At 50.3% G+C, this 25,361-nt stretch overlaps 1 protein-coding gene across 12 annotated transcripts in view; it reads left to right on the forward strand.

Annotated features, from left to right (window-relative positions):
* SAMD11 (sterile alpha motif domain containing 11) overlaps nt 1–25,361 on the forward strand; it is a 324,237-nt gene that overhangs the window by 227,597 nt on the left and 71,279 nt on the right. For all 12 annotated transcript variants that reach the window (XM_075906866.1, XM_075906863.1, XM_075906862.1 and 9 more), the window contains one exon: nt 16,308–16,432. In XM_075906866.1, the coding sequence (XP_075762981.1) occupies nt 16,308–16,432 (125 nt within the window). The remainder of the gene's footprint in view (nt 1–16,307; nt 16,433–25,361) is intronic.

Here is a 25,361-nt window from a genome sequence, read left to right on the forward strand (position 1 = left end):
ATAGAAGGTATTTGAATCCAACTGCAAAAAAAACTGTTTTCACTGGAATCAGAATCCTGGGCGCATTTCCCCGAGTTTGATTTTGAGAAATTCTTGCTTTTACAAAAATGGAATTTGGGGCCTTAATCCCTTTGATGGAAAAGTTCTGTGCAATTTAATAGGGAAGAGCAGTAGAATTGTGCAGAAATGTAATAACATTCAGTACTAATTACGCCTGAAACCTATTGAAATGGATAGAGAGCATTAGATCCTTTCGCTGCCTTTTGTGAACCAGCCTTCAGAATTCTATAGCAGGGGAAGAATTCTCTCTCTGAAAAAACCATGTAGGAGATGCATCTCTTTCTGTTAAATTCTGTAGCCCATAAGGGCTGATTTGACACCACCCTTGCAACTGCTTATATGTACAGATGGCTGCCTATGTGGGGATCAGCTGAAAAGCTCTTGAGTTAAAAATCTCACTCCAGGAGTCTGGAATGTCTACATGAGCTGAACTTTGCAGAGTTGGTGGGAATGGGGAAGAGGCTTACAGCCACAATTTTAAGAAAGGCAGAAAGGACTGAATGCGTGAAGGGGCTGATGTCAAGATATGGAGCCTTTCACTCCTAGATCACTGGATTGAGTCTGCCATGTACAAGTTGCTGGGTCTCAGTCTGTGTCTGGATAGGCTGGCGTCTAAGCCACTCTCTCTTCCACCTGCTCAGTGTGACATATCTGCCACCACTCAGGTATGTCTTCACTGCAATAAAAAGCCTGTGCTAGCAGGTCAATTGGCTCAGGCTTATGGAAGGCCAGGCAGTGAGGCTAAAAATGGCAGTGTAGACATTCAGATTTGGGTTCTGAGACCTAACGCCTTATAGGGTTTCAGAGCTTGAGCAGTGTTTTTAATCCTGGGAGTCTGATCCTGGGCTGGGCCAGCCACGACTGGTACAGGTCCTTTATTGCCGTGTGGGTGTACCTGGCCATAGAACTGGGTGAGCTCCTCTGGCCTGGGTTATGCAGGTCACCAGACTAGGTGAGCACAGCAGTTCTTTCTGGCCTCAATCTGTGATTAATGGCACATTTGGTGGAAGAGCTGGGTGGCCAGCCCTCCAAAATCGGCTCCCGGAAACCGCATCCATCTCCCAGTGCCTTTTGGAAAGCAGTCCTGGAAATCGTACTGGGCTATTTTAAGAAAATGACGTTGTCACTTTGGGGGGAAAAAAATCTCCTGTCACAGCCGGCAACCCCAGTGCTGCCCCTGCTCTTTGGCAAGCTGGAGGATTGCTGTCTCCATTTCACCCTGTCCATCTTGATCTGTTGCTCCAGCACCGAGTTCGTAAGTGGCGAGGGGAATGTGTGTTTTTCAAAGGCCGGTTTACCGGTCTCTTGACCTGGAGATCGGATGTGCTGGTGCACTGGACACTGATTATTAGTTTAAAAGTAACTTTTTATTGCGTGAATTCAACTAGAATCCTAGAAGATTTTCACTCACTCCTGACATTACATAACAGCCGCTGTTGCGTAAGGTTGTTTTCTTTGTGCTGTAGTGAAGTGACAATATTTATAGACCAGTGCGGGTTTCCCTTTAATGGCTCCCATAAAAAGATCATTATTTTCTCTAGAGCAGTCACTAGCTGATTTACATGTCTGTCCCATTCCTGGGGGCGCGCTCCAGTTTAGGCATCTCTGAGTGAGATGAAACATACTTGCTGTTCGCTGGTTTCGTGTCACGCTATTGATATGCTTCACTCAGCTTTAAAAATAAGCGTGTTTTTTTTTTTTTGGTGGGACAAAGGGATGAAAGAGTCGTCCCCCCCCCCCCCCCACACAAAAAAAACAAAAAACAACCTGTAAAACATTTAGTCTGGTTAAAATTCAGTTCCTGCAAGCCCTGGCAATGGCATATCATTAGAACTGCAAACTCTGTTTTGTTCTCTGATTGTATCAACTTGGCTGGGCAGAGAATTGAGCCCTATTAGAACTGGTGTGTTTGATATGCAGCAAAGAGCTGTTGCAGAGTAAATAGAGTTTGAACTTCTTCCCTGAGCCAGATGAACCATGCAAGTAAACTCCTGTACAGGACCTGTATCCTGTTAGACTGTGGATGAGACAGGACTGGAAATACTGGAATGCTAAGTGTGTTCCTGGATGGGCGACAGAGTTTTGCACAGCAGACGCCTGACTGCAGACCTGCACTCACTCACCACTTCCCTTAGCTTAATAAATGTCCTCATTTTCTTTCACTGCAAATGTTGCTGTTGCTCATTTTATGTATTGGATTTTATTTTTTATTGTAGGGAGGGGCAGAGGGTCGGGACAGTTTTATGGCAACTGTATTGATCAGAGAAATTGAATATAATCCCAGCATTTGCTGAATGATCATTAAACGGAGGGAGAGTCAGTGAGACATATTCCTATTTTAGTGTTATATCCTCCCATGTTCCTTTCTGGGTCTCTTTCCTTTTCTAAAGGTGGGCATCAGTCCGCCTCCAGCCTCAGAAAAGATCCATAATTCCTGGACAAGCTGGTCATAGTCTCCTTATCTTGCCTGTGATTTTATTAAATGTAACTCAAAAGTTTTCAGGCCAGACCTCAGCCGGTGTAAATCTGCATGGCGGTCCTGAAACCAGTGGAGCTGTATGTTGATTTGCACCAGCTGAGTTTCTTTTTCATCAGCGGGGCAAGGCACGGCGGCGTACCCCTGTTCTGCAGTGCAGCAAAGCATCGTTTACCCCTGCGCAGAGGGATCGTCCGCCATTTCAGTCCTGCTTGGACCCTGTTTTGCACGTTGAAGAGGTGCAACTTGGCCCTCTCCACGGAGAGGAACAGGTTCTGGCCCATGTAGGGGCCTGATGTGATTTTCCGTTGCCGCCCTGTTGCCAGGGGAAGGGGGAGAAATGAGGGATGCAGCCCTTCTGGAAACCGATTAGGATTTTAAACAACTTTTGCTCATTTCTCACCCCTGTCACTTTGAGCAGAGCATTGAGAGTCTCACCAGGCCCCGCGGGCGCCTGGCCGCCTCCGCTAGCTGTGGAGACTGTGACACTGATTTATTTTTTGGTTAATTGTCTCCATCCATTAGTCTCTTCATCCTTCTCCCGGTTAAAGACACAGCTCGCGGCTAATGCCGGTAAATGAAACGCTTTTAAAGGCAGGGCTGGAGGTTTGAGCCTGGCGGGGGCCAGCCGTCACCAAAAGCTGTCGCTGTCCGAGTGCCCTGAGTGGGAAGAGTTTGGAACGTCTCGGTCCGTTTGCCTGGGTGCATGATGCACACACAGGCTCCCTCATAGCTGGTCCTTCACTGGCTGCCTGCTCTACAATCTCAGTCCAAAGGCTGACCTACCTTTTTCACCCCTTGTTGTGCCCCTAGGCTGCAGGAGAGGCTGGTGGCACCTCAGCAAGGCAACGTGGGGGCCGGCTGGCCCTGCTCACGAAAGATCCTGAGCAGCCTTCAACTCCCAGCATAATTGACAGGAGCTGGGGTCACCCAGCACCTTGCAGGATTGAGACCGTCAGTAGTGAATCATCTGGGTAGAGTTTAGAACTTCACAGTGGCTGTGTTCTGCTGCTCCTGCTCTAGCCACTGCCCTTGCAGTAGAAGGCTTGAACTGCCCATCCAGCATGTTAAGTTAAACCTTGCACATAACGAAATGCATGGCTGCCCCACCCCCACACACACCCTTGGGCTCTTCATGAGGTGTGACTGGCCACATATCTCATCTTCCATTCACACTTTAGTCAGTGCCATTGTAATGACCCAAATTGCCTTGTCTTGCAACCTCCCCTCCCCCGCCCCAGCTATCTGGCCCTGGGGAGCGGTGCAGCACTTATTTCTGCATTTCCGTCTGGATGCAACGCGCCACCTTCTCCTCTCAGCTTTTCCGTCTGGATGCAACACGTAACCTTCTCTCAGCTTTTCTGTCTGGATGCAACGCACAACCTTCTCCTTTCTGCATTTCCGTCTGGATGCAACGTGCCACCTTCTCCTCTCTGCATTTCCGTCTGGATGCAACGCGCAACCTTCTCCTCTCTGCATTTCCGTCTGGATGCAACGCGCAACCTTCTGTGCTCAGCTTTTCCGTCTGGATGCAACACGCCACCTTCTCCTCTCTGCATTTCCGTCTGGATGCAACGCGCCACCTTTTCCTCTCTGCATTTCCATCTGGATGCAACGCGCAACCTTCTCCTCTCTGCATTTCCGTCTGGATGCAACGCGCCACCTTCTCCTCTCTACATTTCCGTCTGGATGCAACGCGCCACCTTCTCCTTTCTGCATTTCCGTCTGTATGCAACGTGCAACCTTCTCCTCTCAGCTTTTCCGTCTGGGTGCAACGCGCAACCTTCTCCTCTCAGCTTTTCCGTCTGGATGCAACATGCCACCTTCTCCTCTCTGCATTTCCGTCTGGATGCAACGTGCCACTTTCTCCTTTCTGCATTTCTATCTGGATGCAACGCGCCACCTTCTCCTTTCTGCATTTCTTTCTGGATGCAACGCGCCACCTTCTCCTTTCTGCATTTCCGTCTGGATGCAACGCGCCACCTTCTCCTTTCTGCATTTCCGTCTGGATGCAATGCGCCACCTTCTCCTTTCTGCTACACCTGGGCAGTCTGTGGGACGTGGACCAGCTCAACTTCAGCGGACAGGGGTGTGGGGGTTGGCATGTGCTATTGAAGTCCTCATTCTGAGCTCTCAGCCTGGAATTCGTCATGATGGAACAGCTCAGAGGACTCTTGTGGGTTCCGGTTGACAGAAAGGACTGCCAGCCCGAAGAGGGGAAGAGTCACGTTGTTAAGCTTTATTTTCTCCTATCTGTGGCATTTCTTTGCAGTTCTTGGTCAGTCTCCTGAGCCGCTTTTGGCTGTTTAGTTTGTTCTCTTCTTCAGGTCTGTCTACAGTGGAGTAACTGCAGCTCATGTCCACATGCCTGAGCTAGCATGGATCTAGCTACCTCCAATAACAGTAGCAATGTAGCCACTTTTGCAGGGGCTAGCTGCTTGCATCTATACCCAAGGTCCCTGATGGGTTTATACTAAGGCTGTAAAATCCCGATTAATCGGTTAACCAGTTAAAAGTTAGGTTAACCTAATATTTTTAACTGGTTAACTGACTAAGCAGGATCCAGGCAGGGGCTGGGGCTGCTGCCACTGGCAACAGGTTCCCCGCCCTGGACCCACGGCTGGGTTGTTGCCGCCACCAGCCCCACTGGAGTAGCCCTCCACCCATAGCATACCACGGGTGGGGGGCTGCTCCCAGGCCCCAGGTAACCCAGGGTTAGGCAAGATGCTGTTCAAGGGCCAGATCCGGCCCACCTAACACTTTGATTCCGCCCGCAAACTGCATCTGGCTGCTTTCTATTTATATCCTGCTGCCCCGGCTACCCAATTTCCAGGCGCTGGCTCAGGCAGCAGGATCCCATTGAAATGGCTCCCAGCTCCCAGTCACGGCACTATCCTGGCAGAGGCTGGAGCCTCAAGTCTTTTAAATAGCTGCAGCAATCCCAGGTGGCTGCCAAGCAACATGGTAGTGGCAGAGCCAGGAACCGCGAGCCCTTTGCTGTGTGTTTAATTCAAAATGTCTGGCCTAGGCAACTCTGAAGGAAGGTTAGTTCCCAGTCCCGCCTCTTCCGCCTAAGGCCCCTCCCCTTCTGGGGGAGGGACTGTTCCGTGACCACACACCAAAATTCATTAAGTGCTCTCCCCGCTTTCCCCCATGAAAATTATTGCCCACTCTTAGGTTAACTGGTACCCGATAAGCATCACCCACTAGGGCAGTGGTCTCCAACCTTTTTACACCCAAGATCACTTTTTAAATGACAGATCAAGCCAAGATCTACCGCCCCGCCCCTTCCTTGAAGCCCCGCCCTCTATTCTCCTCCTCTGCATCACTTGCTATCCCCAATCCTTATACTGCTACTTTAAAAAAAAAAACAGCTGTGCTGTTGCTTGGTGAGTAGCTGCTCTTCAAATGAGGAAATCTAATGTAAATGTACTGCGCAGGTGCGCAGTTCAGAGAGGGCTCAAGAGCTACTCTTAGAGCCTCAGAGATCTACCGGTAGATCGCGATCTAATGGTTGGTGACCACGGCACTAGGGTGATGCTTTCCAGGTGACTGGTTAACTGGTTACCCGTTCACATCCCTAGTTTCTACAGCCAGTGTGATCACTACAATGTTATTGGAGTTAGGTAGAACAAAACTAGCTCAGGTATGCCTACACCTGCTGCAGTCACTCTCGTTGCAGCATAGCCATATCCTTAGAAATGTTGAAACCTGTAGCTAGGATGTGCCAACATTGCAGTCCACTGAGGTAATGAGCTTATTATCTGAGGAGCAAAATAGATTTGGGGCAAATATCGACCGGTCGCTTTTATAGAACGTCCTTTGCTGCAGTAGCTAGGCAACAACTGGAGTTGCTGAGATTCCATAAAGGAATCTGGAGAACTTTGTTCCACCTTCTACCAATCAAAAGCCTTCCCTTCAGAGGATGTTTCCACCAGTATCTCTTCTCGAGCTTGTTTCCCTGTAAACTGTGGAGCCACCTGGTTACAACTGGTGGATGATTATTCTGCCGTTATAGAGGGCCTGGTCTGACCACCAGGCGTGGTAGAAGGCAGATGATCTGTTAGTTGCATTGACAGTAGACTGTGCAGCAATCAGGGTGTTTGAGGGAAACATTCACGAAGTTTTCTTCATCCAGCCATAATGTTTGTAGCTGCTGTTTATTTGCATGTCTCATGCTGCTGTGCCCCCGGGTGCCTCTTCTAGCAAAGCACTGAGATGCAGCTGAGATGCCTGCCATCTCTTGGGGTGCATCTACACAGCACCCTTAGCTTGAAGTAAGCTACGCAATTTGCACTATTCAAATTGCACAGCTTATTTCGAGTGTATTTTGAAATAACTTATTTCTACACAGCGCCAAATTTTGAAATAACTCACTATTCTGAAAGGCCCTTTAATCCTCTTGGCACGAGGGTTACTGGGACATCCGAATAAGCCACCTGTTATTTTGAAATCTATTTCAAAATAACGAGCTGCTTCAATAGACGCGGAATAGCTTTTTCGGGATACTTCCGGTATCCTGAAATAGCACCACTGTCTAGACTTAGCCAAAGGGAGCAGGTAAGGCTCTATTTTTGGTTGGTCTGAAGACCTGATGTGGCATCTGAAAGGGGTGTGCGCTGATATGTAGGTATTGAAATGGCTGCCTCAGGTGATGCTGTTCTCTTTGCTGCCAGAGCAATACACAGATCATGCATTTTTCATAGTCTAGTTGGGTATGAAGCAGATTTAAGGGAAACGTCTCTCGATTTCCTTAATGATCTCCTGAAATGCTCTTTCTTCAGGAATCTTGCCGGAGCTAATCACTTTGACGGGGTCTTCGCTGCCTGCAGGTTATAAGGTGATGTGAAAAATCAGGGTTAATGGCACCTCAATCGCATTGATTATGGATACTGCAGTGGAATGGTAAAAGTTCAGGCTGGCAGGTGCAGATGTGAAGCTAAAGAACAGCCCTGCTTCTAGATAATTGCTTACCCATGCGCAGTGCCGGACCGAACCATACTTGCGCCCTGGGCAGCGGGTGTGTGGCACATGCGTGGCCCCGCCCCCGGGTGCATGGTGCCCCTTACCACTTCAATCAGGCGCCCCCCCCATAGGTTGACGCCCCAGGCAGCTAGCCCCCCTCTTAATCCGTCCCTGCCCATGTGCAAAGTGCCCTAGTATACGTGATGGCATGCTTGTAGTGCTCTAGGATGGGGTGGGCAGCGGTAAGAAATGTTGGCCAGAGAGCATGCACTGTGTTCTGTTCTTTTTGCTGAATGTGGCCAGGAAGGTTCTTCCTGGGTTTGGTCTTGCTGCACATTCAGGAGCTGGCTTGGAGGATGTTGGTGGGGGAGCCATCTCCCAGCTGAATGAGTCTCATCAGCTGTTTTCATTTCCTTCCTTCCTTCTAATGGATTTTCCTTTTCTTCCCTTCTTGTGAATCCTCTTTTCTCTCTCACACAAGCCCTTTTCTTTCCTAGTGAGTTCTACTCTCTTCTCCTGCCCTCCACTAAAACTGTCCTTCTCCTTTCTTTCCCCTGAGCTGTGTGAACTCCACCCTTTCTTTCACACGCTCGCTCTCTTTTACTTCCTGGTTCATTTCTCAGCATCCCTCTCAATCTCTTTCCCATAGTCCATTTGTTCTGTGTCGCACCATCCTGCTCAGGATGGAGATGCTGTTCCACAGCTTCTCCTTCCTCCTGTGTAATGCTGGTTTGTCATGAGAGAAGGCACAGCGCTCTGTTGTTAACCGTGCTCTAGCGCACAGCTCAGCCTGCATTTCCTCAGGTTTCTGGGAGAAGCTAGGTCACATCGGGCATGGTGATGATGTATTAACATAGTCACTCCCGTGCTACCATTGCATCATCTCATGAGCAAAGATGCTCCTGCTGAGGTGTGCTTCTCACCCTGCTCCAAACAGTCAAACAAGTGGAAGTGGCTCAGGACTTACCCGTTTCCTGGGAATTGGTTTTATTTGCAACAGGAATGTAAAATCTGGTCTGTCACTAGCTGGGAGTAACCAGAGCTCTGCTCTTCTACAACCTCAGGAGTTGTTTGTGTAGCTTCAGCTCTGCATCTCACTCCATCCCCAGCTAGATGAGCAGTCCGGGCATGACCTTTACTGCTTTGCAGTTGGTGGTTGCTCCAGGCACTCCCTGCACTGTGGTGAACTGGTTGGTTGTGGCTTCTCTGTCCCCTTTATCACTGTTTTCCTGCATTCCCGTGTTCTTGCTAAACCGATACTCATGCCCCACCCTCATTAGGATTTGACGATTGCCCGCACGATGCACCATAATAGTATCCAGTCGCTTCACCAACTGTTGCTTTTGGCAGCAAGACCAAGCCTAGTGGCCGAGCGGAAAGCCGGTTGGAGGGTGAGTTGCAAAGCATGGGATTCTCTTGGAATGGAGAATGACAAGGCTCAGGAAGGATAGATGAATGGGATGCTTTGTGGAATGGTGCCCTCTCTTAGGTGACATGGAAAAGCATAATCACACATACAGCACCTCACCTAGTATTACTCCTCATTAAAATAATTTTGTGGTCCATTGGAGTTCTGTATGTGGCCTGTGAGAGATTTTGTTTACTGCTGCCCATGTACAGGGTTGCCAGATTCTGCTAGTTTTCATCCACGTAGTTATTTTTCCTACCGGTGTTATTAAAGTAACATGCCCCTAAAGCAAGAGCACAGGCTGATTGCATGTAACTGTGGGTATGTCTACACTACCCCGCTAGTTCGAACTAGCGGGGTAATGTAGGCATACCGCACTTGCAAATGAAGCCCGGGATTTGAATTTCCCGGGCTTCATTTGCATAAGCGGGGAGCCGCCATTTTTAAAACCCCGCTGGTTCGAACCCCGTGCAGCGCGGCTACACGGGGCTCGAACTAGGTAGTTCGGAATAGGAATCCTAGTCCGAACTACCTAGTTTGAGCCCCGTGTAGCCGCGCTGCACGGGGTTCGAACCAGCGGTGTTTTAAAAATGGCGGCTCCCCGCTTATGCAAATGAAGCCCGGGAAATTCAAATCCCGGGCTTCATTAGCAAGTGCAGTATGCCTACATTACCCTCCTAGTTCGAACTTGGAGGGTAGTGTAGACATACCCTGTGAGAGCCGTGAGCAACCTCTGCATCCAGTCAAAGTGCTGCGGTGCAGTCAGCACACCCCGGACATTCTGGGTGCACAAGTGCAGTTAGCAAAACTATCCTGTCCCGGGAAGACTGTCTCCGTTACGACAAACTTGCGGCCCACTGAGAGCCGGAGGGCCACTTGTGTGGCCCACTCACTGGCCTCTGTGTCCGAAGTTTAGATCTAGGGCTGGGCTGGTTTTAAAGTCTTGCTTTGAGGCCACTCCTGGACTAAGTTTTGAGCTCAGAATAAAAAATCTTGAAATCTCACAAGCCCTGTCATGAGATTTTTGGCCCCGCAAACGGCAGAAATCTCATGAAAAATTCCACTATCTTGGATCACATGACATGGGGATGTTCTCTTGAGTTTTCAGCAGCATAGGAGCTAGAAAATAGGCCCCTTTCCTGGTTTGAGATCTGTCTGGAAGCAGATGTGCGGTAACCTCCTGTCATTTGTTGAGCATTGGATTGAAGTGTGTAGCTTCCCCCATCTCTGTTGAAAGACAGGTATGTCTGCCGAAGGACCAAAGCATGGCTTCTCTATTCCTGGGCACATTTGGTACATCCTCTGGCTGGGGGCTGGGCTAGGCCCTCCATGGAGCAGGCTGGAGCTGCCCCTGCCAGCGGTGGACTCCATGTGGCTGAAGTAGCCCCCAGCCCACGGCAGGTGGAGAGCTGCTCCAGTCACTACTGGTTATCTGCAACCAGTAAGTGTCACCAGTTAAGGGTGAGGCATGCTGGTTATCCATTCACATCCCTACATCCTATTGTTTCCTACCCACGTTCAGATGACTGCAGACGCAGTGGCTCTAGTTTGCATTGTTAATTTTACTACAAGGGCAAATTGCACGTGCAAGAGGGAAGCGCCCTTTCTGGGCCTGTCTCTGCCCCTCGGAATCTTACTGGTGTTACTGCCGGCCCAGAACTGCTAATTACCAAAAACCCACACCAATTAAATATCACCATGGCAATCTGCAGCCCTCCAGCAGATTGAGTGTCTCCTCCCTGACCTTTCAGGAGAGCCATATCTCCCTCTAGTCCCCTTCTCTAATCCGGTTTTTAAAATATTATATTATGCTCCTGGAAGGGATCAGACCTCTAATCTGATTGTGTGTGTGCGTGTGCATGTGGTAAGGGAATGGCCTGTATTAGTAGGGGCCCAGCAGTGATTCCAAGGCAAGGAGGCGGCAGGGCAGGATGCGACCCTGCGGGGGCTGAAGTGAACACCTGGGTGGAATTATTAGCTTCACTGCACAGACGGAGAAAATCTGCTCTAAGGCAGGAAGCTTCCCCCTTCTCCCATCGCCTTAGCTGAGCCTTGTTCCTCTTGGGGGGGTCACTGAAGTTTGGAGTTTGGAGCATGGGGGGACATACTGATTACAGGCAGTGTTCCCTGTAATCTGTGCGCTTGTTCAGCTGCCCTGGAGAGATTCAAATGCTGCCCAGCTGATCAGCAGAGCCCCCACAGCTAGGTTTTTGTTTGTATTGGTGGTGCACATTCACACATGCCTCGGTGCACATAGAAAAAAAATATTCTGCACATGGATGGCAAAGATTAGCGGGGCCATTGACTACAGGCACTGGCAGAGTTGTCATTCATTTAAACAGTGACTATTGGTTGGTTAATTGTCCTTTCATCACTGCCTTTATTTATTACTATTAAAGCCCATGTGTTAGGGTTGCTCCTTCTGAGAGATGCAGGGCCCCATTGTGCTGTTGTAGCTGTGCCGCTTGTGCAACATAAGCAAATGAAGCATGTGCACAGTGCCCTGGCATGAGGGCAGAGGCTGTGTCTCTGCACCAGGCTGGCTGGTTAGACATGCCTTCCGCTGGCCAACCTGGCCCAGGACCTGCATGCTGTGTGTTTGGGGCCTGATCCAACTTTCCATGCGCTAGGTGGAAAGATGTCAGTAGGAGTTGGATCAGGCCCTGGAAAGGCTTGACGAAGAGATTGGGACTGTTGGCAGGTATATTAGGAGGGGGATGGTGCTGGAGATACTTTGAATTTAGACACAAAGTCCCAGTGGGGAAAAGGGCAGGTAACATTGTCAAGTCTTCTCAAAGAGCATCCGGTTCCTCGGGAATCATGGGATGTTACACACCGGGGGCTTACATAGTGGGCAGTGTTCCCTGGAAGCTCGTGCTTGAGCGGCCACCCAGGAGATTCAGATGCTGCCCAGCTGATTAGCAGAGCGCCCACAGCCGGTAGATGTGTTTCTGTTAGTGGTGCACATCCGAACACGATATCCGTGGTACACGATACAAAATGTATTCTGCACATGGATGGAAAAACTTAGTGGGAACATTGATTATGGGCATGGAGAAACACGGCCCCAAGAAGCTGTTTGCTTTGCTTGCATTGTAAGGCCAGTGGTGCAAGAGGAATCCACTCTTACTGGTACGGAGGGCAAGGGGGACACGTAACCTCCCATGGCTTACTTTTAACTGGCTTGGCTGTATAAAAGGTAGGAGATTATGAGGGCAATCCAGAAATAGGGCACTCATATAATGAATCTATGTATTGCAGACTAGCTATGACTCTCTTCCACCCACCACTGGGAGCTGGGGATAGAACCTGTAGACCTTAGTTGCCTCCAAAGCCAGGCCTCTACTGCCTGAGCTAAAGGAAATGTCCTTTCAGAAGCAGCACTGGTAGGTCCCTTATTCTCTCTGTGGGCCAGCCAGTCGAGGGCAGCAAGTGCTAATGAGACGTGAGTGCAGATGGTACATTACAATAGATATAAGTTAAGAGGGAGCATGGTATATAAAAATGTAAGGTATGTTTTTGTGGACAGAGTGGCGAACAGAGAAATTGCGCTTCCAGTCAAGTGTGGGAGGCAAATAGCATGAACATTTGTAAATGCCACTTTGAATGATCATATAGAATCTAATATATTAAGGGGCCAGGCCTGTTCCTCTTAAAGTCAAGGAATAAATTCTCATTGACTTTAGAGAGTAGGAATGGAAGAGATATTAGTCATTTTTGAGCTTCAGAGAAGCTGTCTACATTTCAGGAGTTCAGAAGGACATTTTCTGAGGTCAAGGTTTTTTCCTGCACATTAGCTCAGGGTTTTCTGTCCACTTCTGTCGTACAGTGGGTAGAGATGGTAGAGCTTCTCCTAACCATTGTATGCACAAAGATCCCTCTGCCTTCTCTTTGTATTACATCACCCTAGAAAACCTGGTAGGAACTGGGCAAAACCTCTCTTCACCATACCCTTTAATAAAGGTACCATTCATGAATAAGAGTGGAAGAGGCCTCCTCAGACACCGTAGAGTTACCTCCCCAAAGGGGACTTGTCCTACAGCATTTAAAGCCTTCCTGAAACAGCTGCAAGTCTTTACCTAAAAGAAATGTAATTCAAATATCCGTGGAAACATGGGAGAGCACCAATGACTGTATAATTCTAGATCTAGGAGTCCTGTGCTAGACACTGTACAAACACCCTACCCTGAAGAGCTTACAGTCAAAGACAGCGATGGGCAACCTTGGCTAGTGCGTGGGCTGCATGAGTGGCCTCCTTCATCTCAGTGGGATACAAAATTGTCGTGACCAAGACAGTCTCCCGGGACAGGGTAATTTTCCTTGTTGCTCTTGTGTACCTAGAATTTGCGGGGTGTGCCCATTGAACTGTAGCAGCGCTTGGACTGGATGCAGAGGGAGCGCACAGCTCTCACAGTCAGTGTTGTGTGCAGTCAGTACCCACCTCCCTTCATGGGCCCTGGCTTTACGTGAGTGTCACTGTAGTGGTACCGGTAGGAGAAACCCCTAAGCGGATGGAAACCAGCAGAATCTGGCAGCCCTGCCCGTGGGCAACAGTAAACAAAACGTTTTGTGGGCCACACAAAGAGCCCCAATGGGCTGTATGCAGCCTGGGGGCCAAAGGTTGCCCGCCAGTGGTCTAAGACAAGAAACGCTGCCTGGGGATAATTCACCCCATTAAAAAGGCTGCACCAACTCTCTTCTTTGGTCTGTCAGCCTCCCACATTTTTTGCCTTATTTTCCTCATAGGGATCCATTCATTCCCAGCTTGTGGCATTTCAGCCACACTGCATTTTACTGGGATCCCATCAGATTTTACAGGCTGAGTCGTGTCCGCTCAGCACTCTACTTGGATTGGTAACTCTCTCAGGAGCACATGCCTAGCTGGTTTTTAAAGTGCTGCTGGTCATTTTGTTGGTACTGCAATTTGATGACCTATCATGGTGCCTTTTCCCCCCGGATGCAGCATTACTTTATTGAATTTGAGGTCCTGAGTATTTGAGGTCATTAAAAATCCCCTAGTGTATTTTAAAAGGTAGTGCTGGTTCTGGGCTAATATTTCGATCCACCTAGATTTGCCCTTGTAGTTTACACGTCACATAGTTTTCTGTTTTCCTTTTTTCTTTTTAGAGCAGTAATTTTCAGCTTGGGCTTTGCAGACTCTGGAGTCCACAGACCGATAAGGTTTCCAAAGGAATCTGCCTCTCCATTGAAAAATTTGGAAAAGATTTGAAAACCACTCCTTTGTAGTCATGTGGTGTTGCTGCCTGTTGTTAAAACAATTGAAGTGCACCACCCCAGAGGCAGCTGCATTTCAGTGGTGGATAAAGTGACCCTTATGGATAATTTTGCAGATATGGGCACATCATTGAAATGCTGTGGGCTCCTTTGGGATGCAAGGGGCGATTATCCCATTTCTCTCTCACTGCTCCCTGCCTTTCTCCCTCTGTGCTCCTCTCCATCCCCACCTCCTCCTCCTCCTCCTCCTCCCCTCCCCATTGTGCTGATGACAGCATTTATCTGCATTTGTCCTCTGTCCCCGACATCCAGTTATTGATGGGCACGATTATATAGAACCAATAATCACTTCAAATTAATCTCATAAATGACTTAAAACACCAAAATATGTGCATAATGCATCTTAAAGGTGGCAGCTCAAAGAGGATAAGACACAGAACTGCTTGGGACAGGGGGAAAGGGGCTTCCTGCTCACCTGCGGACCTGCTTAAGCAATTAGCCTTCTGCTTGCGTAAGGGGGAATCTGCACTGGCTTAGTGGAGGAAAATAAAGCAGTGGAAGCTAAAAGGCTTTAAGATTTTGGCCCCAGGATGGGAGGGGGAGAGGTGAATAATGGGGCCGATGACAGTGGCCGCTAAAGCAAAGTCTGTTTTTGTCTGCTGCATCCTGTGAAAATCTGGAGCCAGACGCCTGCTGAAAGTACCCCTTGTCTAAAGACTTTCTGTCATAAACTTATCTGATTAGCAGAGAGCTAGACGACAGATTAGCCCCCGCTTCTCCACTGGGGACGGGCTCTTTGGAGCATTTGAGCAGCTCTGCGGTTTTTCCTCGCTCTGATGGCCAGGCGGGTGGTGATGGGGGATATTTAAGGGGAGTTGATTGCTAGGTAATTCTGCAGATAATGCACCCTCTGAGTTCCCCTCATGGTCACAGATTAGGACGGTCTGCTCCGAGCCAGCGAGTCGGTGGTCATGTGCTGTGTGTCGCAGGCACACAGAGTGGGTGAACTGGTCATGTGAGTAACAGTTGTAAGGGACCCTTTGACTTTCTTTCTTTCTTTTTTTTTCTCCAAATGTCTTAAACTAGATCTCACGGGAAGACGTAATCATCCTCAGGCTGGAAAGAGGAAGGAAGCTAGCTGTAATGCCAGCATAGGACAGGCACTCTGGGCTAGAGACATTGTTTAGTTAACATACAGTATTAAGCAAAAATAGATGGTGAATTTCCAGTGTTAGCTTGCAGCCATGCATATGTATACAGAACTGTGTTGTATATTGTCTATATTTATGTATATCCGTATCCACTACCTCTCTGCATAAGGGATGAAAACAGAGGTTTTGTAATACAGTGAGTTTGTCATCTTAACTCTAGTATTTGCTACTGTGAACATCTTTACACTCGCTCTCTGGCTCATACGTTCCATGTGAGGGGTCGGGGGGAGGTAAGAGAACATTGTGAAGATACTTAGGCTAAAACTAGCCACACTTGGAAGCAGCCTGGATGCAAGAGGTAATAGGCAAAATAATATTGAATTGCTCAGTCTGTGTGTTCTTATTCCAGAAGCCAGGAGTAGTTACTTTGGTATCAGCTAGGATGATGGGCTGAATAGGAATTATAAACGCGGTTGTAGCTTTCACTCTGGGCTACAACTGCGCCTGAATACATGGCAAATCTTTGCATAGCAAAACCATTATGCAAGAAAATAAAACAATCTCACACGCACTTGGCGGAGGAACAGAGACGCTAGCCACGTAGCTGTCTCTTAGCTGTCATCCGTCTGTCCGTCATTTGATTCCAGGTTTTTGTCAGTTCTTGAATAGTCACGCCTGTTTCTCTGCCCCATTTCTGGACTTGACTTGGGGCGTGTGTTCTGGCAAAGGAGAGATGGGGGGGGAGGAATGGCCTCTGCTGAGCTCTTTGCTGGGAGAGAGCACACTGCTTGGAAAGTGCTTTACCCTACAGGGGCTTCCTCTCCCCGTAAACGGAAGAGGTTGCCTAGGAACTTCAAGTAGGGGAGGGAGGGAAAAATCTTCCTCCTAATTCAGAAATCTCTGGGGCAAACAAAAAGGGCGTGCGCACGCACAGGCTCTCCTCTGCGCGAAAATCAATTATGTGGTGGTAAATAGAATATCCTTAAATTGGCATTTTTCTGCTCTACTGCAGCCGTGATAACGACCTCTCCACCATCATCTCCAACCTGCATCAGAGCCGCCAACTCGTTATGCCAGAGACCCAGAGTCGCTGTGAATTCAAGAGGAACAGCATCGACGTCGGCTTAGGAGCAGCAGGTAAGCAGCCGGGGCGCCTGGCTCTTTTGTCCTCATTCACTGGGAAGAGGAAAGTTCCAGCTGCGGCTTGGTTTCGGTTTGCTGACCTCCCACCCCCTGCCGTGGCCAGCCGGCTTCATTAAATTTCAGAGCCAGGCACGCGAGTCTCTCCGTAGCCGTGGCCAAAGAGGAAGATGAAAGGGATTTTTTTTAGTAATGTTAAAGTGGTGCGGTCGTGCGAGATTTCAGCCCCGCTTTATTCTCAGCTCTAGCAGCCTGTATTAGAATGCAGGGGAGGAGAGCGCGCCAGAAAAGAAGTGAAATGTCCCCGGGGTTAGTGGCCGATGATGCAGAAAGGCCTGGCGCGGAGAGCGCTGTTTGATTTGTAATTGCATTAATCAGAGGCTCCCCATGCTGCCTCCGTCCCTGCCAAGTCTTTGCAAAGATAGTTGCGTGGCTCTGTGCACTGGGGCCTGACCTTACGGAAGTTCACCTGGCTTCCCTTTGCTTGTTGTGACGGACCAGGGGTGCTTTGTGTAGACTGGAGCGCTGTGCCCCTCTGGATGTCAGTAGCAGGGAGCAAGAGGCAGGGAGGACCCCACGGTGGTGAATGCACCTCAGTCAACAAGTGGACGCTGGTGACACAGTCAGTTCCGTTTGTTCCCTGCAGAATTGGCGAATTGCTCCCGCAGGATGGGTTGTGGCTGGGAGAAGCATTTGGGGGTTGAGTGGATCATTAGCCTCCACCATTCTCACCTGAGAACCAAGGCTGGGTTTGGATTTCACTTACACCGGTGTCCACCCTCACTCAGCAACTGTATTCAACAGAGTCGCTCTAGGACGGGTTGACGCCTGTGTAGCAGAGATCAGAAATCTGGACGTTAGACGTAAAGGAGGCCGCTCACTCCAGTGTCAATCAGGAGTAACTATAGAGTCCAGTGGTAAGTGAGAGGAGAATCAGGCCTGCATTTTAGGGAGTCTTTTTAGGTTATTTTCCAGGGGGCTGTGGTCGCAGCAAGCAAATGAAGCTTTACTTCTCAGGAACTCTTACTCCCTGAGTGGTGATTTTTAACTTGCTTTTTTTTAAAACCACTCTTGGGAGGAGGACATTGATGTTAATATCTTTGTCGCCCCTTTGAGGGTTGGCTGTTCGTTCAGGCTCTGTCATTAAAAGGTGGATTATTGTCTTTCTGTTTTGATTCCACCGTTCTTCAGTCTTCCAAAGCCCGAATTTAGATGTCTGTGTATGTTAATAGGGTCTTTGCTTGAAAGCTGGGCGCTTGTGCGGGCATGTAAATCATTGTCATTGATTATACAGCTTAATCCAGAATCTGGTTTTCACTGGGGGATTTGCTACAAAATGAAGGATGTGGAGGGAAGGGGGGAAGGTCTGTGTACAATGGAGAACGTGTGATACCAATAGGTGTATTTGATTTCCTTTTTTATGGCTTGGTCCAACTCCCATTAAAATCAATGGAAAGATTCCAGTTGACTCGCATGAGCGTTGTATCAGGCCCTTGGGCCCAAGTGCAGCCAACTGCATAAGTTGAGATGGGGTCTTGGTCTGTTAATGCGTGGGTGAGGAGCCAGCCCAACAAACAGACAGACAAACTCATCCCATGGAGAGAGCCCATTGCCAACTTTTCAGTCCTCTCTTTCCCCGCCCGGGTGCTGGCTGACTGCTCCTGTAGCTTTGGGAGCACAGCTTTGCAGAGTCAGGCCCAGTGTGTTCAGAAATGGGGAAACCAATGTTTTTAATGAGCAAGGCAAATATCTGCCCTGGAGAGTCACCCAGAAGAATTGTAATGCATGAAACTGGATGCTGACAAGAAGAGAACGAGCAATGGTTCCCTTCCGCCAGGCCCCAAGACGGAACGCTCTTGTCTCACCCCGTTGAGACCCAAGTGAGAGGTGCTTAAATCAATACCCTACAAACAAGAGCCCCTGGACATGGGAGCAATTTCAGATCCTGATTTGAATTTAATAAGTTGGCCCATGGGTTGAAACCGGGTCCTGGCCCTGAGCTTGATTTGGGTGTAAGGTCCATGCTTGGCAGACTGGGTCCAATTGTATCCACAGGCATTTAGCATGTGTGATGCCCCTCCTGCCTCCCCAGCAGCCACCTGGCCCTGCTCCACAAATTACCTGGCAGCAGATGCATCTAAGAGAGCAGCTTGTGAGCTACACCCTTTCAGCTGGAATCCCTCCTTCCTTTGCCAGTTGTACTGACTGACCTATCTCTGAGCCATTGTCTGCATAGCTGCAGCCAGGGACCCAGCTCAAACTGTACCTGTGGGATGGTTTCTTCAGTTCTGAAGTTGATGGAGACAGTGCTGTCGAGTGGTCAGAGCCCAGGATTATGGATTTCCTGGGTTCTTTTACCAGGGCTGCTGCTGTCTTTGTGTGTGACCTTGACAGAGAGATTTGGTGCCTCAGCTGACCTCATTTGAGAAAGCAAAAGTTTGCTCTGTTTGTTCTCAGCTGCATGGAACAGTGACAAGGGAAACAAACAGAAAAGAGTCCCAAAGCCCAGGAGGCATTCCCAGAGGTGCGGAAAAGCCGGGACAGTGATTGACTGGGCTGGCGTTAGCGTAGCTATGGCCCAGCTCAGTGACAGTGTCTGAGTGGCAAAGCCTGGCTCAGATCGTGCTGAACGTGTGGGCTAAGAAGGAGAGGCGCTCAAGTAGGCCTGTGTTTTCTACAGAAGTGACAGTGAAAGTCAGGGAGAGGATGGATTCCAACAAGAGTGGACCAGAGGAGGAGGAAGTGCTGGGGGAAACTTGGGACATGAAGGTGGGGTGGGAGGGTCGTCATGCTCCACAGTGGCAGTTTAAACCTGATCTCCCCTGTTGTCTGGAGGTAGGTCCCTTGTAGGAACATCTCGACCCTCCTGGGAGCAGAGCCTGACAGCTGTTTCTCTTTAGTGTGCGTGCCGATTGTGTCCCTACCTGATCCGTCCCCTGTAGCAGGTTCCTTGATGTGGGGCAGGCAGGGGCAAAGGGAATGGAAGCCCACAACTCAGAACCCTGCCATGACTGACTTTTTTTTAAAAAAAGAAGGGGGAAATGCCACCATGGATAGCAGTGCTTTAAATGTAGTGCCGGGTTAGCCTGATGGCTTGGCTGCTGCTAAATCTACTTAATAATGACGAGAGAAAATAATACTGGGCGCTCACTGTTGTTGTTTATTGTTTGTACCATGGTAACTACAGAGATTGGGGTCCCTTTGTACAGCACCTGGTCTAGGGCTAGGACTGGACTCCTAGATGCTACAGTAATGCAGATAATAAATAATTAATAATAAGAGGTCTGCTTGCGAATCGCTCACAGCTTAACTTTGGGTGATTCTTTCTCCTTTTCTTGAACCTTGGCAACATAAACCAAGGCAGAACAAACCTCACCTGCAAAAAACAATACTTCGGGCCAGCCACCATTTCTCAGCAAGGCAGAAAGGGCCCCGAAAAGACAGATCTAACGAAGGCTTTTGCAAAGACAGCAGAAGAGGCGGCCGAAAGGCGTGTGCTGATAAAATCTAATTGCCCTATCGATCGAGTTCGGAGCCATCATTGGCAGCAGTAATGATTGAGATATTCTCATGTGTTTGATTCATGTTCGCTGCATCTCGCTGCTCTGCCCCTACTGGGAACCGTCAGATATTATGGAAATCTCTTACTCGTGAAGCAAACCCCCATGTGTGGTGAGGCCGCTGCCCGACACCAAAGACAGATGGTCATTATTATCAGTGCTGCTGCGCTTGGATTTCTGCAGGGACCAGCCTGGTGCCCTGGGTTCCAGGAAGGAATGGCCACACTCACGCTTCCTGGTCATTCATTGCTTCATGGACTCCCTTCCAGCTCCAGTGCTGGGTATCCTCTGCCTCCCTGCTCCTTCTGGCTAGTCGTGGTTTTCCCCTTTTCCTGGCTGAGCCTAACACAGAGAGAAGTGAGCCAGAATGAAGCGGTGGGTAAAATCTCGAAGCCCCACAGTGTGTATATCCTTTCCCTCGCTGTATGCATGTTCTGTTTGCTGGAAGGAGTCGTGCTCATGCACTGATAGGCTAGATTGCTAAAGCCTCCATGAGCCCACAGTCGGCCTCCCACCCCCTGCAGTAGGAAAAACAGAGATTTCTGCACCTGTCCTGTGTCTGTTCCCCTGGTCAGCTATTGGAACACACGGCTTCCCATTCAGAGGCCCTTCGAAGAAAGAGGCTGAGGCTTGGACCCCAGCTATGTGGGTGGTGAAAACGTTCCAAGGAGGAGAGAAGTAGCTACCGACATGAAGCCAAAATTTAAACACCAGGCCCCAGACTTGTGACGAGATAAATCTGGTGTAACTCTCAGGCCAGCAGAGTAACAGGGGCCAGAAGCTGATCCCAGGTTCTCCAGAAAGGTTTCCTAAGTCCCCTATCCCAGATTCAGGGAGCCACAGAGCTGCTCTTGGTAACCAGTGTGCATATGGTGCCGCTTTACTGAGGTCAGTGGAGTCGCTCTGGCTTGACAGTGGGGTACAGAGCAGTCATGGTTCAGGGACATTTATTTAAGCAAAACAATAAATAATAATCCAGGGCCAGCTCCCATCACTTGCCTGTACATTGTACAGTGCCGCACTGGAACCTGTCTGCTGCGTGGCGTGAAGCTGGCCGAACCAGGCCCTGCCGGAGTTTGGCTCTCGAATGGTAAGAAGACTCTGGCAGTGGCGGATGTGGCACAAGCAAGGCCATTTGAAGCTCTGATGATTGTGCTGCTTGGGTCAAAACCAGGGTCAGATGCCATGTGAAATCTAGGGTGTCTCTGCTGCAGACATAACCATGGCTCTTAGCCAGGGTTTAGCCTTCGCCCACCCTGCCATCCCTTCAGAAAAACCTCTCACCAGCGCTTTCCCCTGGGTTAGCTCCCTGGCAGGCAGGGGAGGTTACAACTGAGTCCACTTTGGTTTGGGTTGGATCCTGCCCGCTTTGCAGTGAGGACTCCAGGCTAAATTACTCGACTGCTCATAGTCCTCCAAGGCCTTCCCACAATGCCCCTCCGCCCCTTAGCAAGGACCGATACGTTTTCCTGCAGTTGACTGGGAAAGCATCCTAGCGCATCTCACAAAGAACCAGGGTCGACGCCCCCAGACTCCCGCGAGCACATGCAGGAACAGTCAGCACGTTGCGATGCAGGTGGGGCTTTGTATTGGGGATGCTCATGCTCAGGCTTGGCTACCCAGGTGCCAATCACCTTGTTAATAGTGTGCAATGATGGGTAGAGCACTAGTAGGAAAATGCCTGGGGTTGGAGCCCAGCTGTACCAGTCCCATGTATGTAGCAGGGGTCAGTGGATTCCTTCCTCCTCCACAGTTTCCCTCTTTCCAAAGCCCACTGCCTCCCGACCTTGAATTCTGCGGTGTTCCCTCCCCACGTTGGCGTTCAGTGGCGTTTAACACAGCAGGGATGTAACGTGGCAAATGGAAAAACATTGGGACTTGTCCGCCTTGGGAATGCACAGAGGCTGCCTGTGCTGCGGAGATTTGGTAAGAGGCTTAGCAACATCTGAAAAGGTAGCGTGAGCCGGGCGGGGGGATGGAGAGGGGGGCGAAGGGCAGCTAATGAGAATATAAAAGTAGTTTCCAACTGGATCAGATAAAGAGGAGGCAGCAGGCAAGGTGCCGCGGTGGCACGACAGCGGGCTTCGCCATGCGAGCGGATGAGGGCGTAAAGCACTTTTAATCTTAATTGAGAGAGAGAGAGAGACGCAGAAGGATGAGCAGAGCCTGACAAAAGCACGGCAGCAAAGCTGACGGTTTGCACATCAAACACGGACTTAGAGCCCCTTTAAGCAGCTCCGTGTGTGTCTGTAAACAAGTCCAATCCCCTGTATCCAGTTAGCTCATGCAGCCTGCCAGGGCATGTGGGAGGCGGGGCGGGCTTTGCAGAGCCAGTGACTGTCAGACAAACGCTTGAGCTTTTCCTTTCCTGGCTGGCTTCAGGCTTTGGGATGCCATTCGTCCTCTTGGAGTGGAAGGTGCCATCTCCAAGCTTGCGATCGCTCTTCTCCCGACAGAACCCCTTGATTTCGGCTTCCTGTCTCATCCCCCATTTCCCCAGTCGCTCCTCTGCATGGTGCGTGACCCTGAGGGGAGCTCTTCTGCTAGCAGTCCTGTTGAGTAGGGTTTGCAGGATCAGGCCAGTGGGTGCTAGAAGAGGGTGTGGCCTGTCCTCCCCCTGCCTTCTTTACGCCCACCTGACAGGAGGAGGTGACTGGCTGCTTCCCTGAGCTGGCCAGAGCAGGGCACCATGCCATGATCCTTTTAAGACACAGTGTGATTAGCAAGACCCCAATTAGGTCCTCCAAGCCTGTGGTTTTCCAGCAATGGGTGGCGACCCAGGACTGGGGGGTGGAATGTCGGGCACTGGGTCTCGCTGCTGCAGGTGGGTAAGGTGACCACAGGGGGAGGCTAAGGCAGCGACCTGCCTGTCCTGGCACCACAGACTGCACTGTGCCCCAGAAACGGCCAGCAGCTAACCGTGCTCCTGGCGGGGCTGGGGGAGCATACAGGGCTCTGCGCACTGCCCGTGCCCTGAGCACTAGCTCCTCACTCCCATTGGCTGGGAACCTGCTGCGGGCTGCTTCTGGGGCGCAGCATAGTCTGCGGTGCCAGGAGAGGCAGGAAGATGCCTTAGCGCCCCCCCCCCCCCCCGCTGCACCGCTGACCAGGTGCTGTTCGAGATAAGCCCGTCCTGCCCCAGCCATGACCCCCCCCCCCCAAGCTCCTACAAAGCTGTCCTCCTCAGCCCCACCCTGGAGCCCACACTCCAGTCAAATGAGGTTGAGTCGTGGGCAGCAACAATTTTCTTCAATTGGGACACAAGAAACAGCGTTTGAAAACTGCTCTGAGCAGCAGAAGAACCACACAGTCCCATGTTACAGTGGGATAGTCCCATGGATTGGAGACTCCCTCTCCCCAAGGCCAAACTGGAGTCTTGAAAGCTGGCTTCTCTTCCTACCAGGAGTGCTCACAGAGCATGCCGGAGACTGGTCTGTGTGGGCAGAGACTCGCATTGGAGGTCCCAGCCTAACTGGACCAGCATCCTCATCCAACACGTCCCCAGCTATAGAGCCAGAGGCAGCTGCCGTTTACCCACATGGTGAATCCTGTATGACTCAGTTGAAACCAGATGCAGAATGTCTAGACAACTGGGGCAAAAGGCAGTCTCCCAAATTTCTACAGGGCTTATCCTCTCTTCGGCTCAGGCCGGTCTGTGACTGCTGCTTCTCCTCCAGTTTGTAAGTTACATTTTATCCCCTTTGCACCATTCGTATTGTATTTTATTTCTCGTGGCGAGTCCTCTTTGGAAGATTTCAGAGAAAAATAATACTTAGCCCTGATGTGGCACCGTTCGTCCATGCATGGTGATGACACCTAGCTCTTAGAGAGCACTTTTCATCCACGGATCTCCTAAAGCACTTTACGAATCGTTATTACCTATGATCCCCATTGACTTCCGTGGGCTTTGCATCTAGCCAGGCAAGAGTTAACTTGGGCCAGCGATGTTGTAGCTAATGATTAGAGACAGAATGCAGTAAATGGGCTGTTTTCTGAGTCTGGGATAACGAGCCAGGACACAGGCATGTTTTCACTTTCAAAAAAAAAAAAGGCTTTATTGAATTGCTGCCTTAAATTGAGCAGAAAATCAGCTCCAAACAGGCAGATGGGGGTGGGAAGCCCAGCCACCTTTGCGTACACATGTTCTCATGAAGGACAGCTGTTTGCCCAGACGGGGCTCAGTCACCACCATCTCTCCAGCTTTTGTTCTGGGGCCGGAATTGCAGATTTCTGCCCTCTCTGTGCTCCTCTCATCTTCGATTTCTGCCGGAGCCTGTTGGGAGCTGGTGGTTGTGTCCTGCTTTGCATCTGAACCCAGGTTTTGGGAGGTGAAGGAACAACATGCAAGCATGTGGTGGAAGTGCAGTTTGCTCTCCAGCCCGGGACTTGTGGCAGCATGGACCAGTACACAGGGCATCAGATTGACAGTCAGGAAACTTGGGTTTTAAACCTGGTTCTGCCACTCGTTTGGCGTGCGGCCTTGGGCAAGTCACTCAACCTGTTTCTAGCTCATTATCTCCATTTGGTAAAAAAAAAACCAAGGGGGAGGTCTTCCTTCTGCAGGCCTTAGGTCAGGTCCACATCTCTTGGATGCTGACACACAGGGAACGGTTTAGTTTTCTGTGCTGCCTGTGTGGCCCCCGTGAGTTCAATGCTCCTTTCCAGGTGGCTCAGTGAATCCCTGCCGAGAGCCAGGTTCAGGGCCTGCTTCTCTCCTAAACAAAATGGGCTTGGGGAGGTGGCTCTGCTGGGTCCCTGGGGGACATTTGTAACATTTTCATGATAAACCTGCCTTGCTCGGAGCACGGGGGGGTGCCTTGATCTCAGTGGTTCTTAGGCCACGGGGCACTTTCAGCCCAGTCAGCACATGGCTGTGGCCCATGTGACATCCCCAGGGCCACACAGGAAGTATATCTACTGTGTGGCTGCAGCCCACAATCTAGCCCCCCCAACCCAGGCTGAGGCCCTGCCCTCACTCCCCCTCTTCCCTGAAGCCAGCAGGAGCGTAGGTTGACCTGGAGGCCTGGAGTTTGGCTGACTGGTGGCCAGGACCAGCCAGTGGCCTGGGACAGCTCATGACAGCAGACGGCTCAGACCAGCCAGTAACCCAGGGTGGCTCCTCCAGGAGCTGCTTGGGCAACAGGTAGCCAGGAGTGGGTTGTGTTGGCCTGGGAGATCAAGCTGGGGCTTAAGCCTTAGAGCTGGCCAGAGGCTCAGGACTCCGGGCAGCTGGGACAGGCCAGCCGGTGGCCCAGGGCTTGGGGCAGACAGGCAGGTGCATGGGGTTGTTGGACTGAACCCCAGTGGGGTGGGGGAGTGGGGAGCAGCTCTGGTGGGGTGAAGCAGGGCCTGGGAGGAAGGGGTGG

This window comes from Pelodiscus sinensis, chromosome 23, assembly GCF_049634645.1.
Source record: "Pelodiscus sinensis isolate JC-2024 chromosome 23, ASM4963464v1, whole genome shotgun sequence".
Classification (NCBI taxonomy): Eukaryota; Metazoa; Chordata; order Testudines; family Trionychidae; genus Pelodiscus; species Pelodiscus sinensis.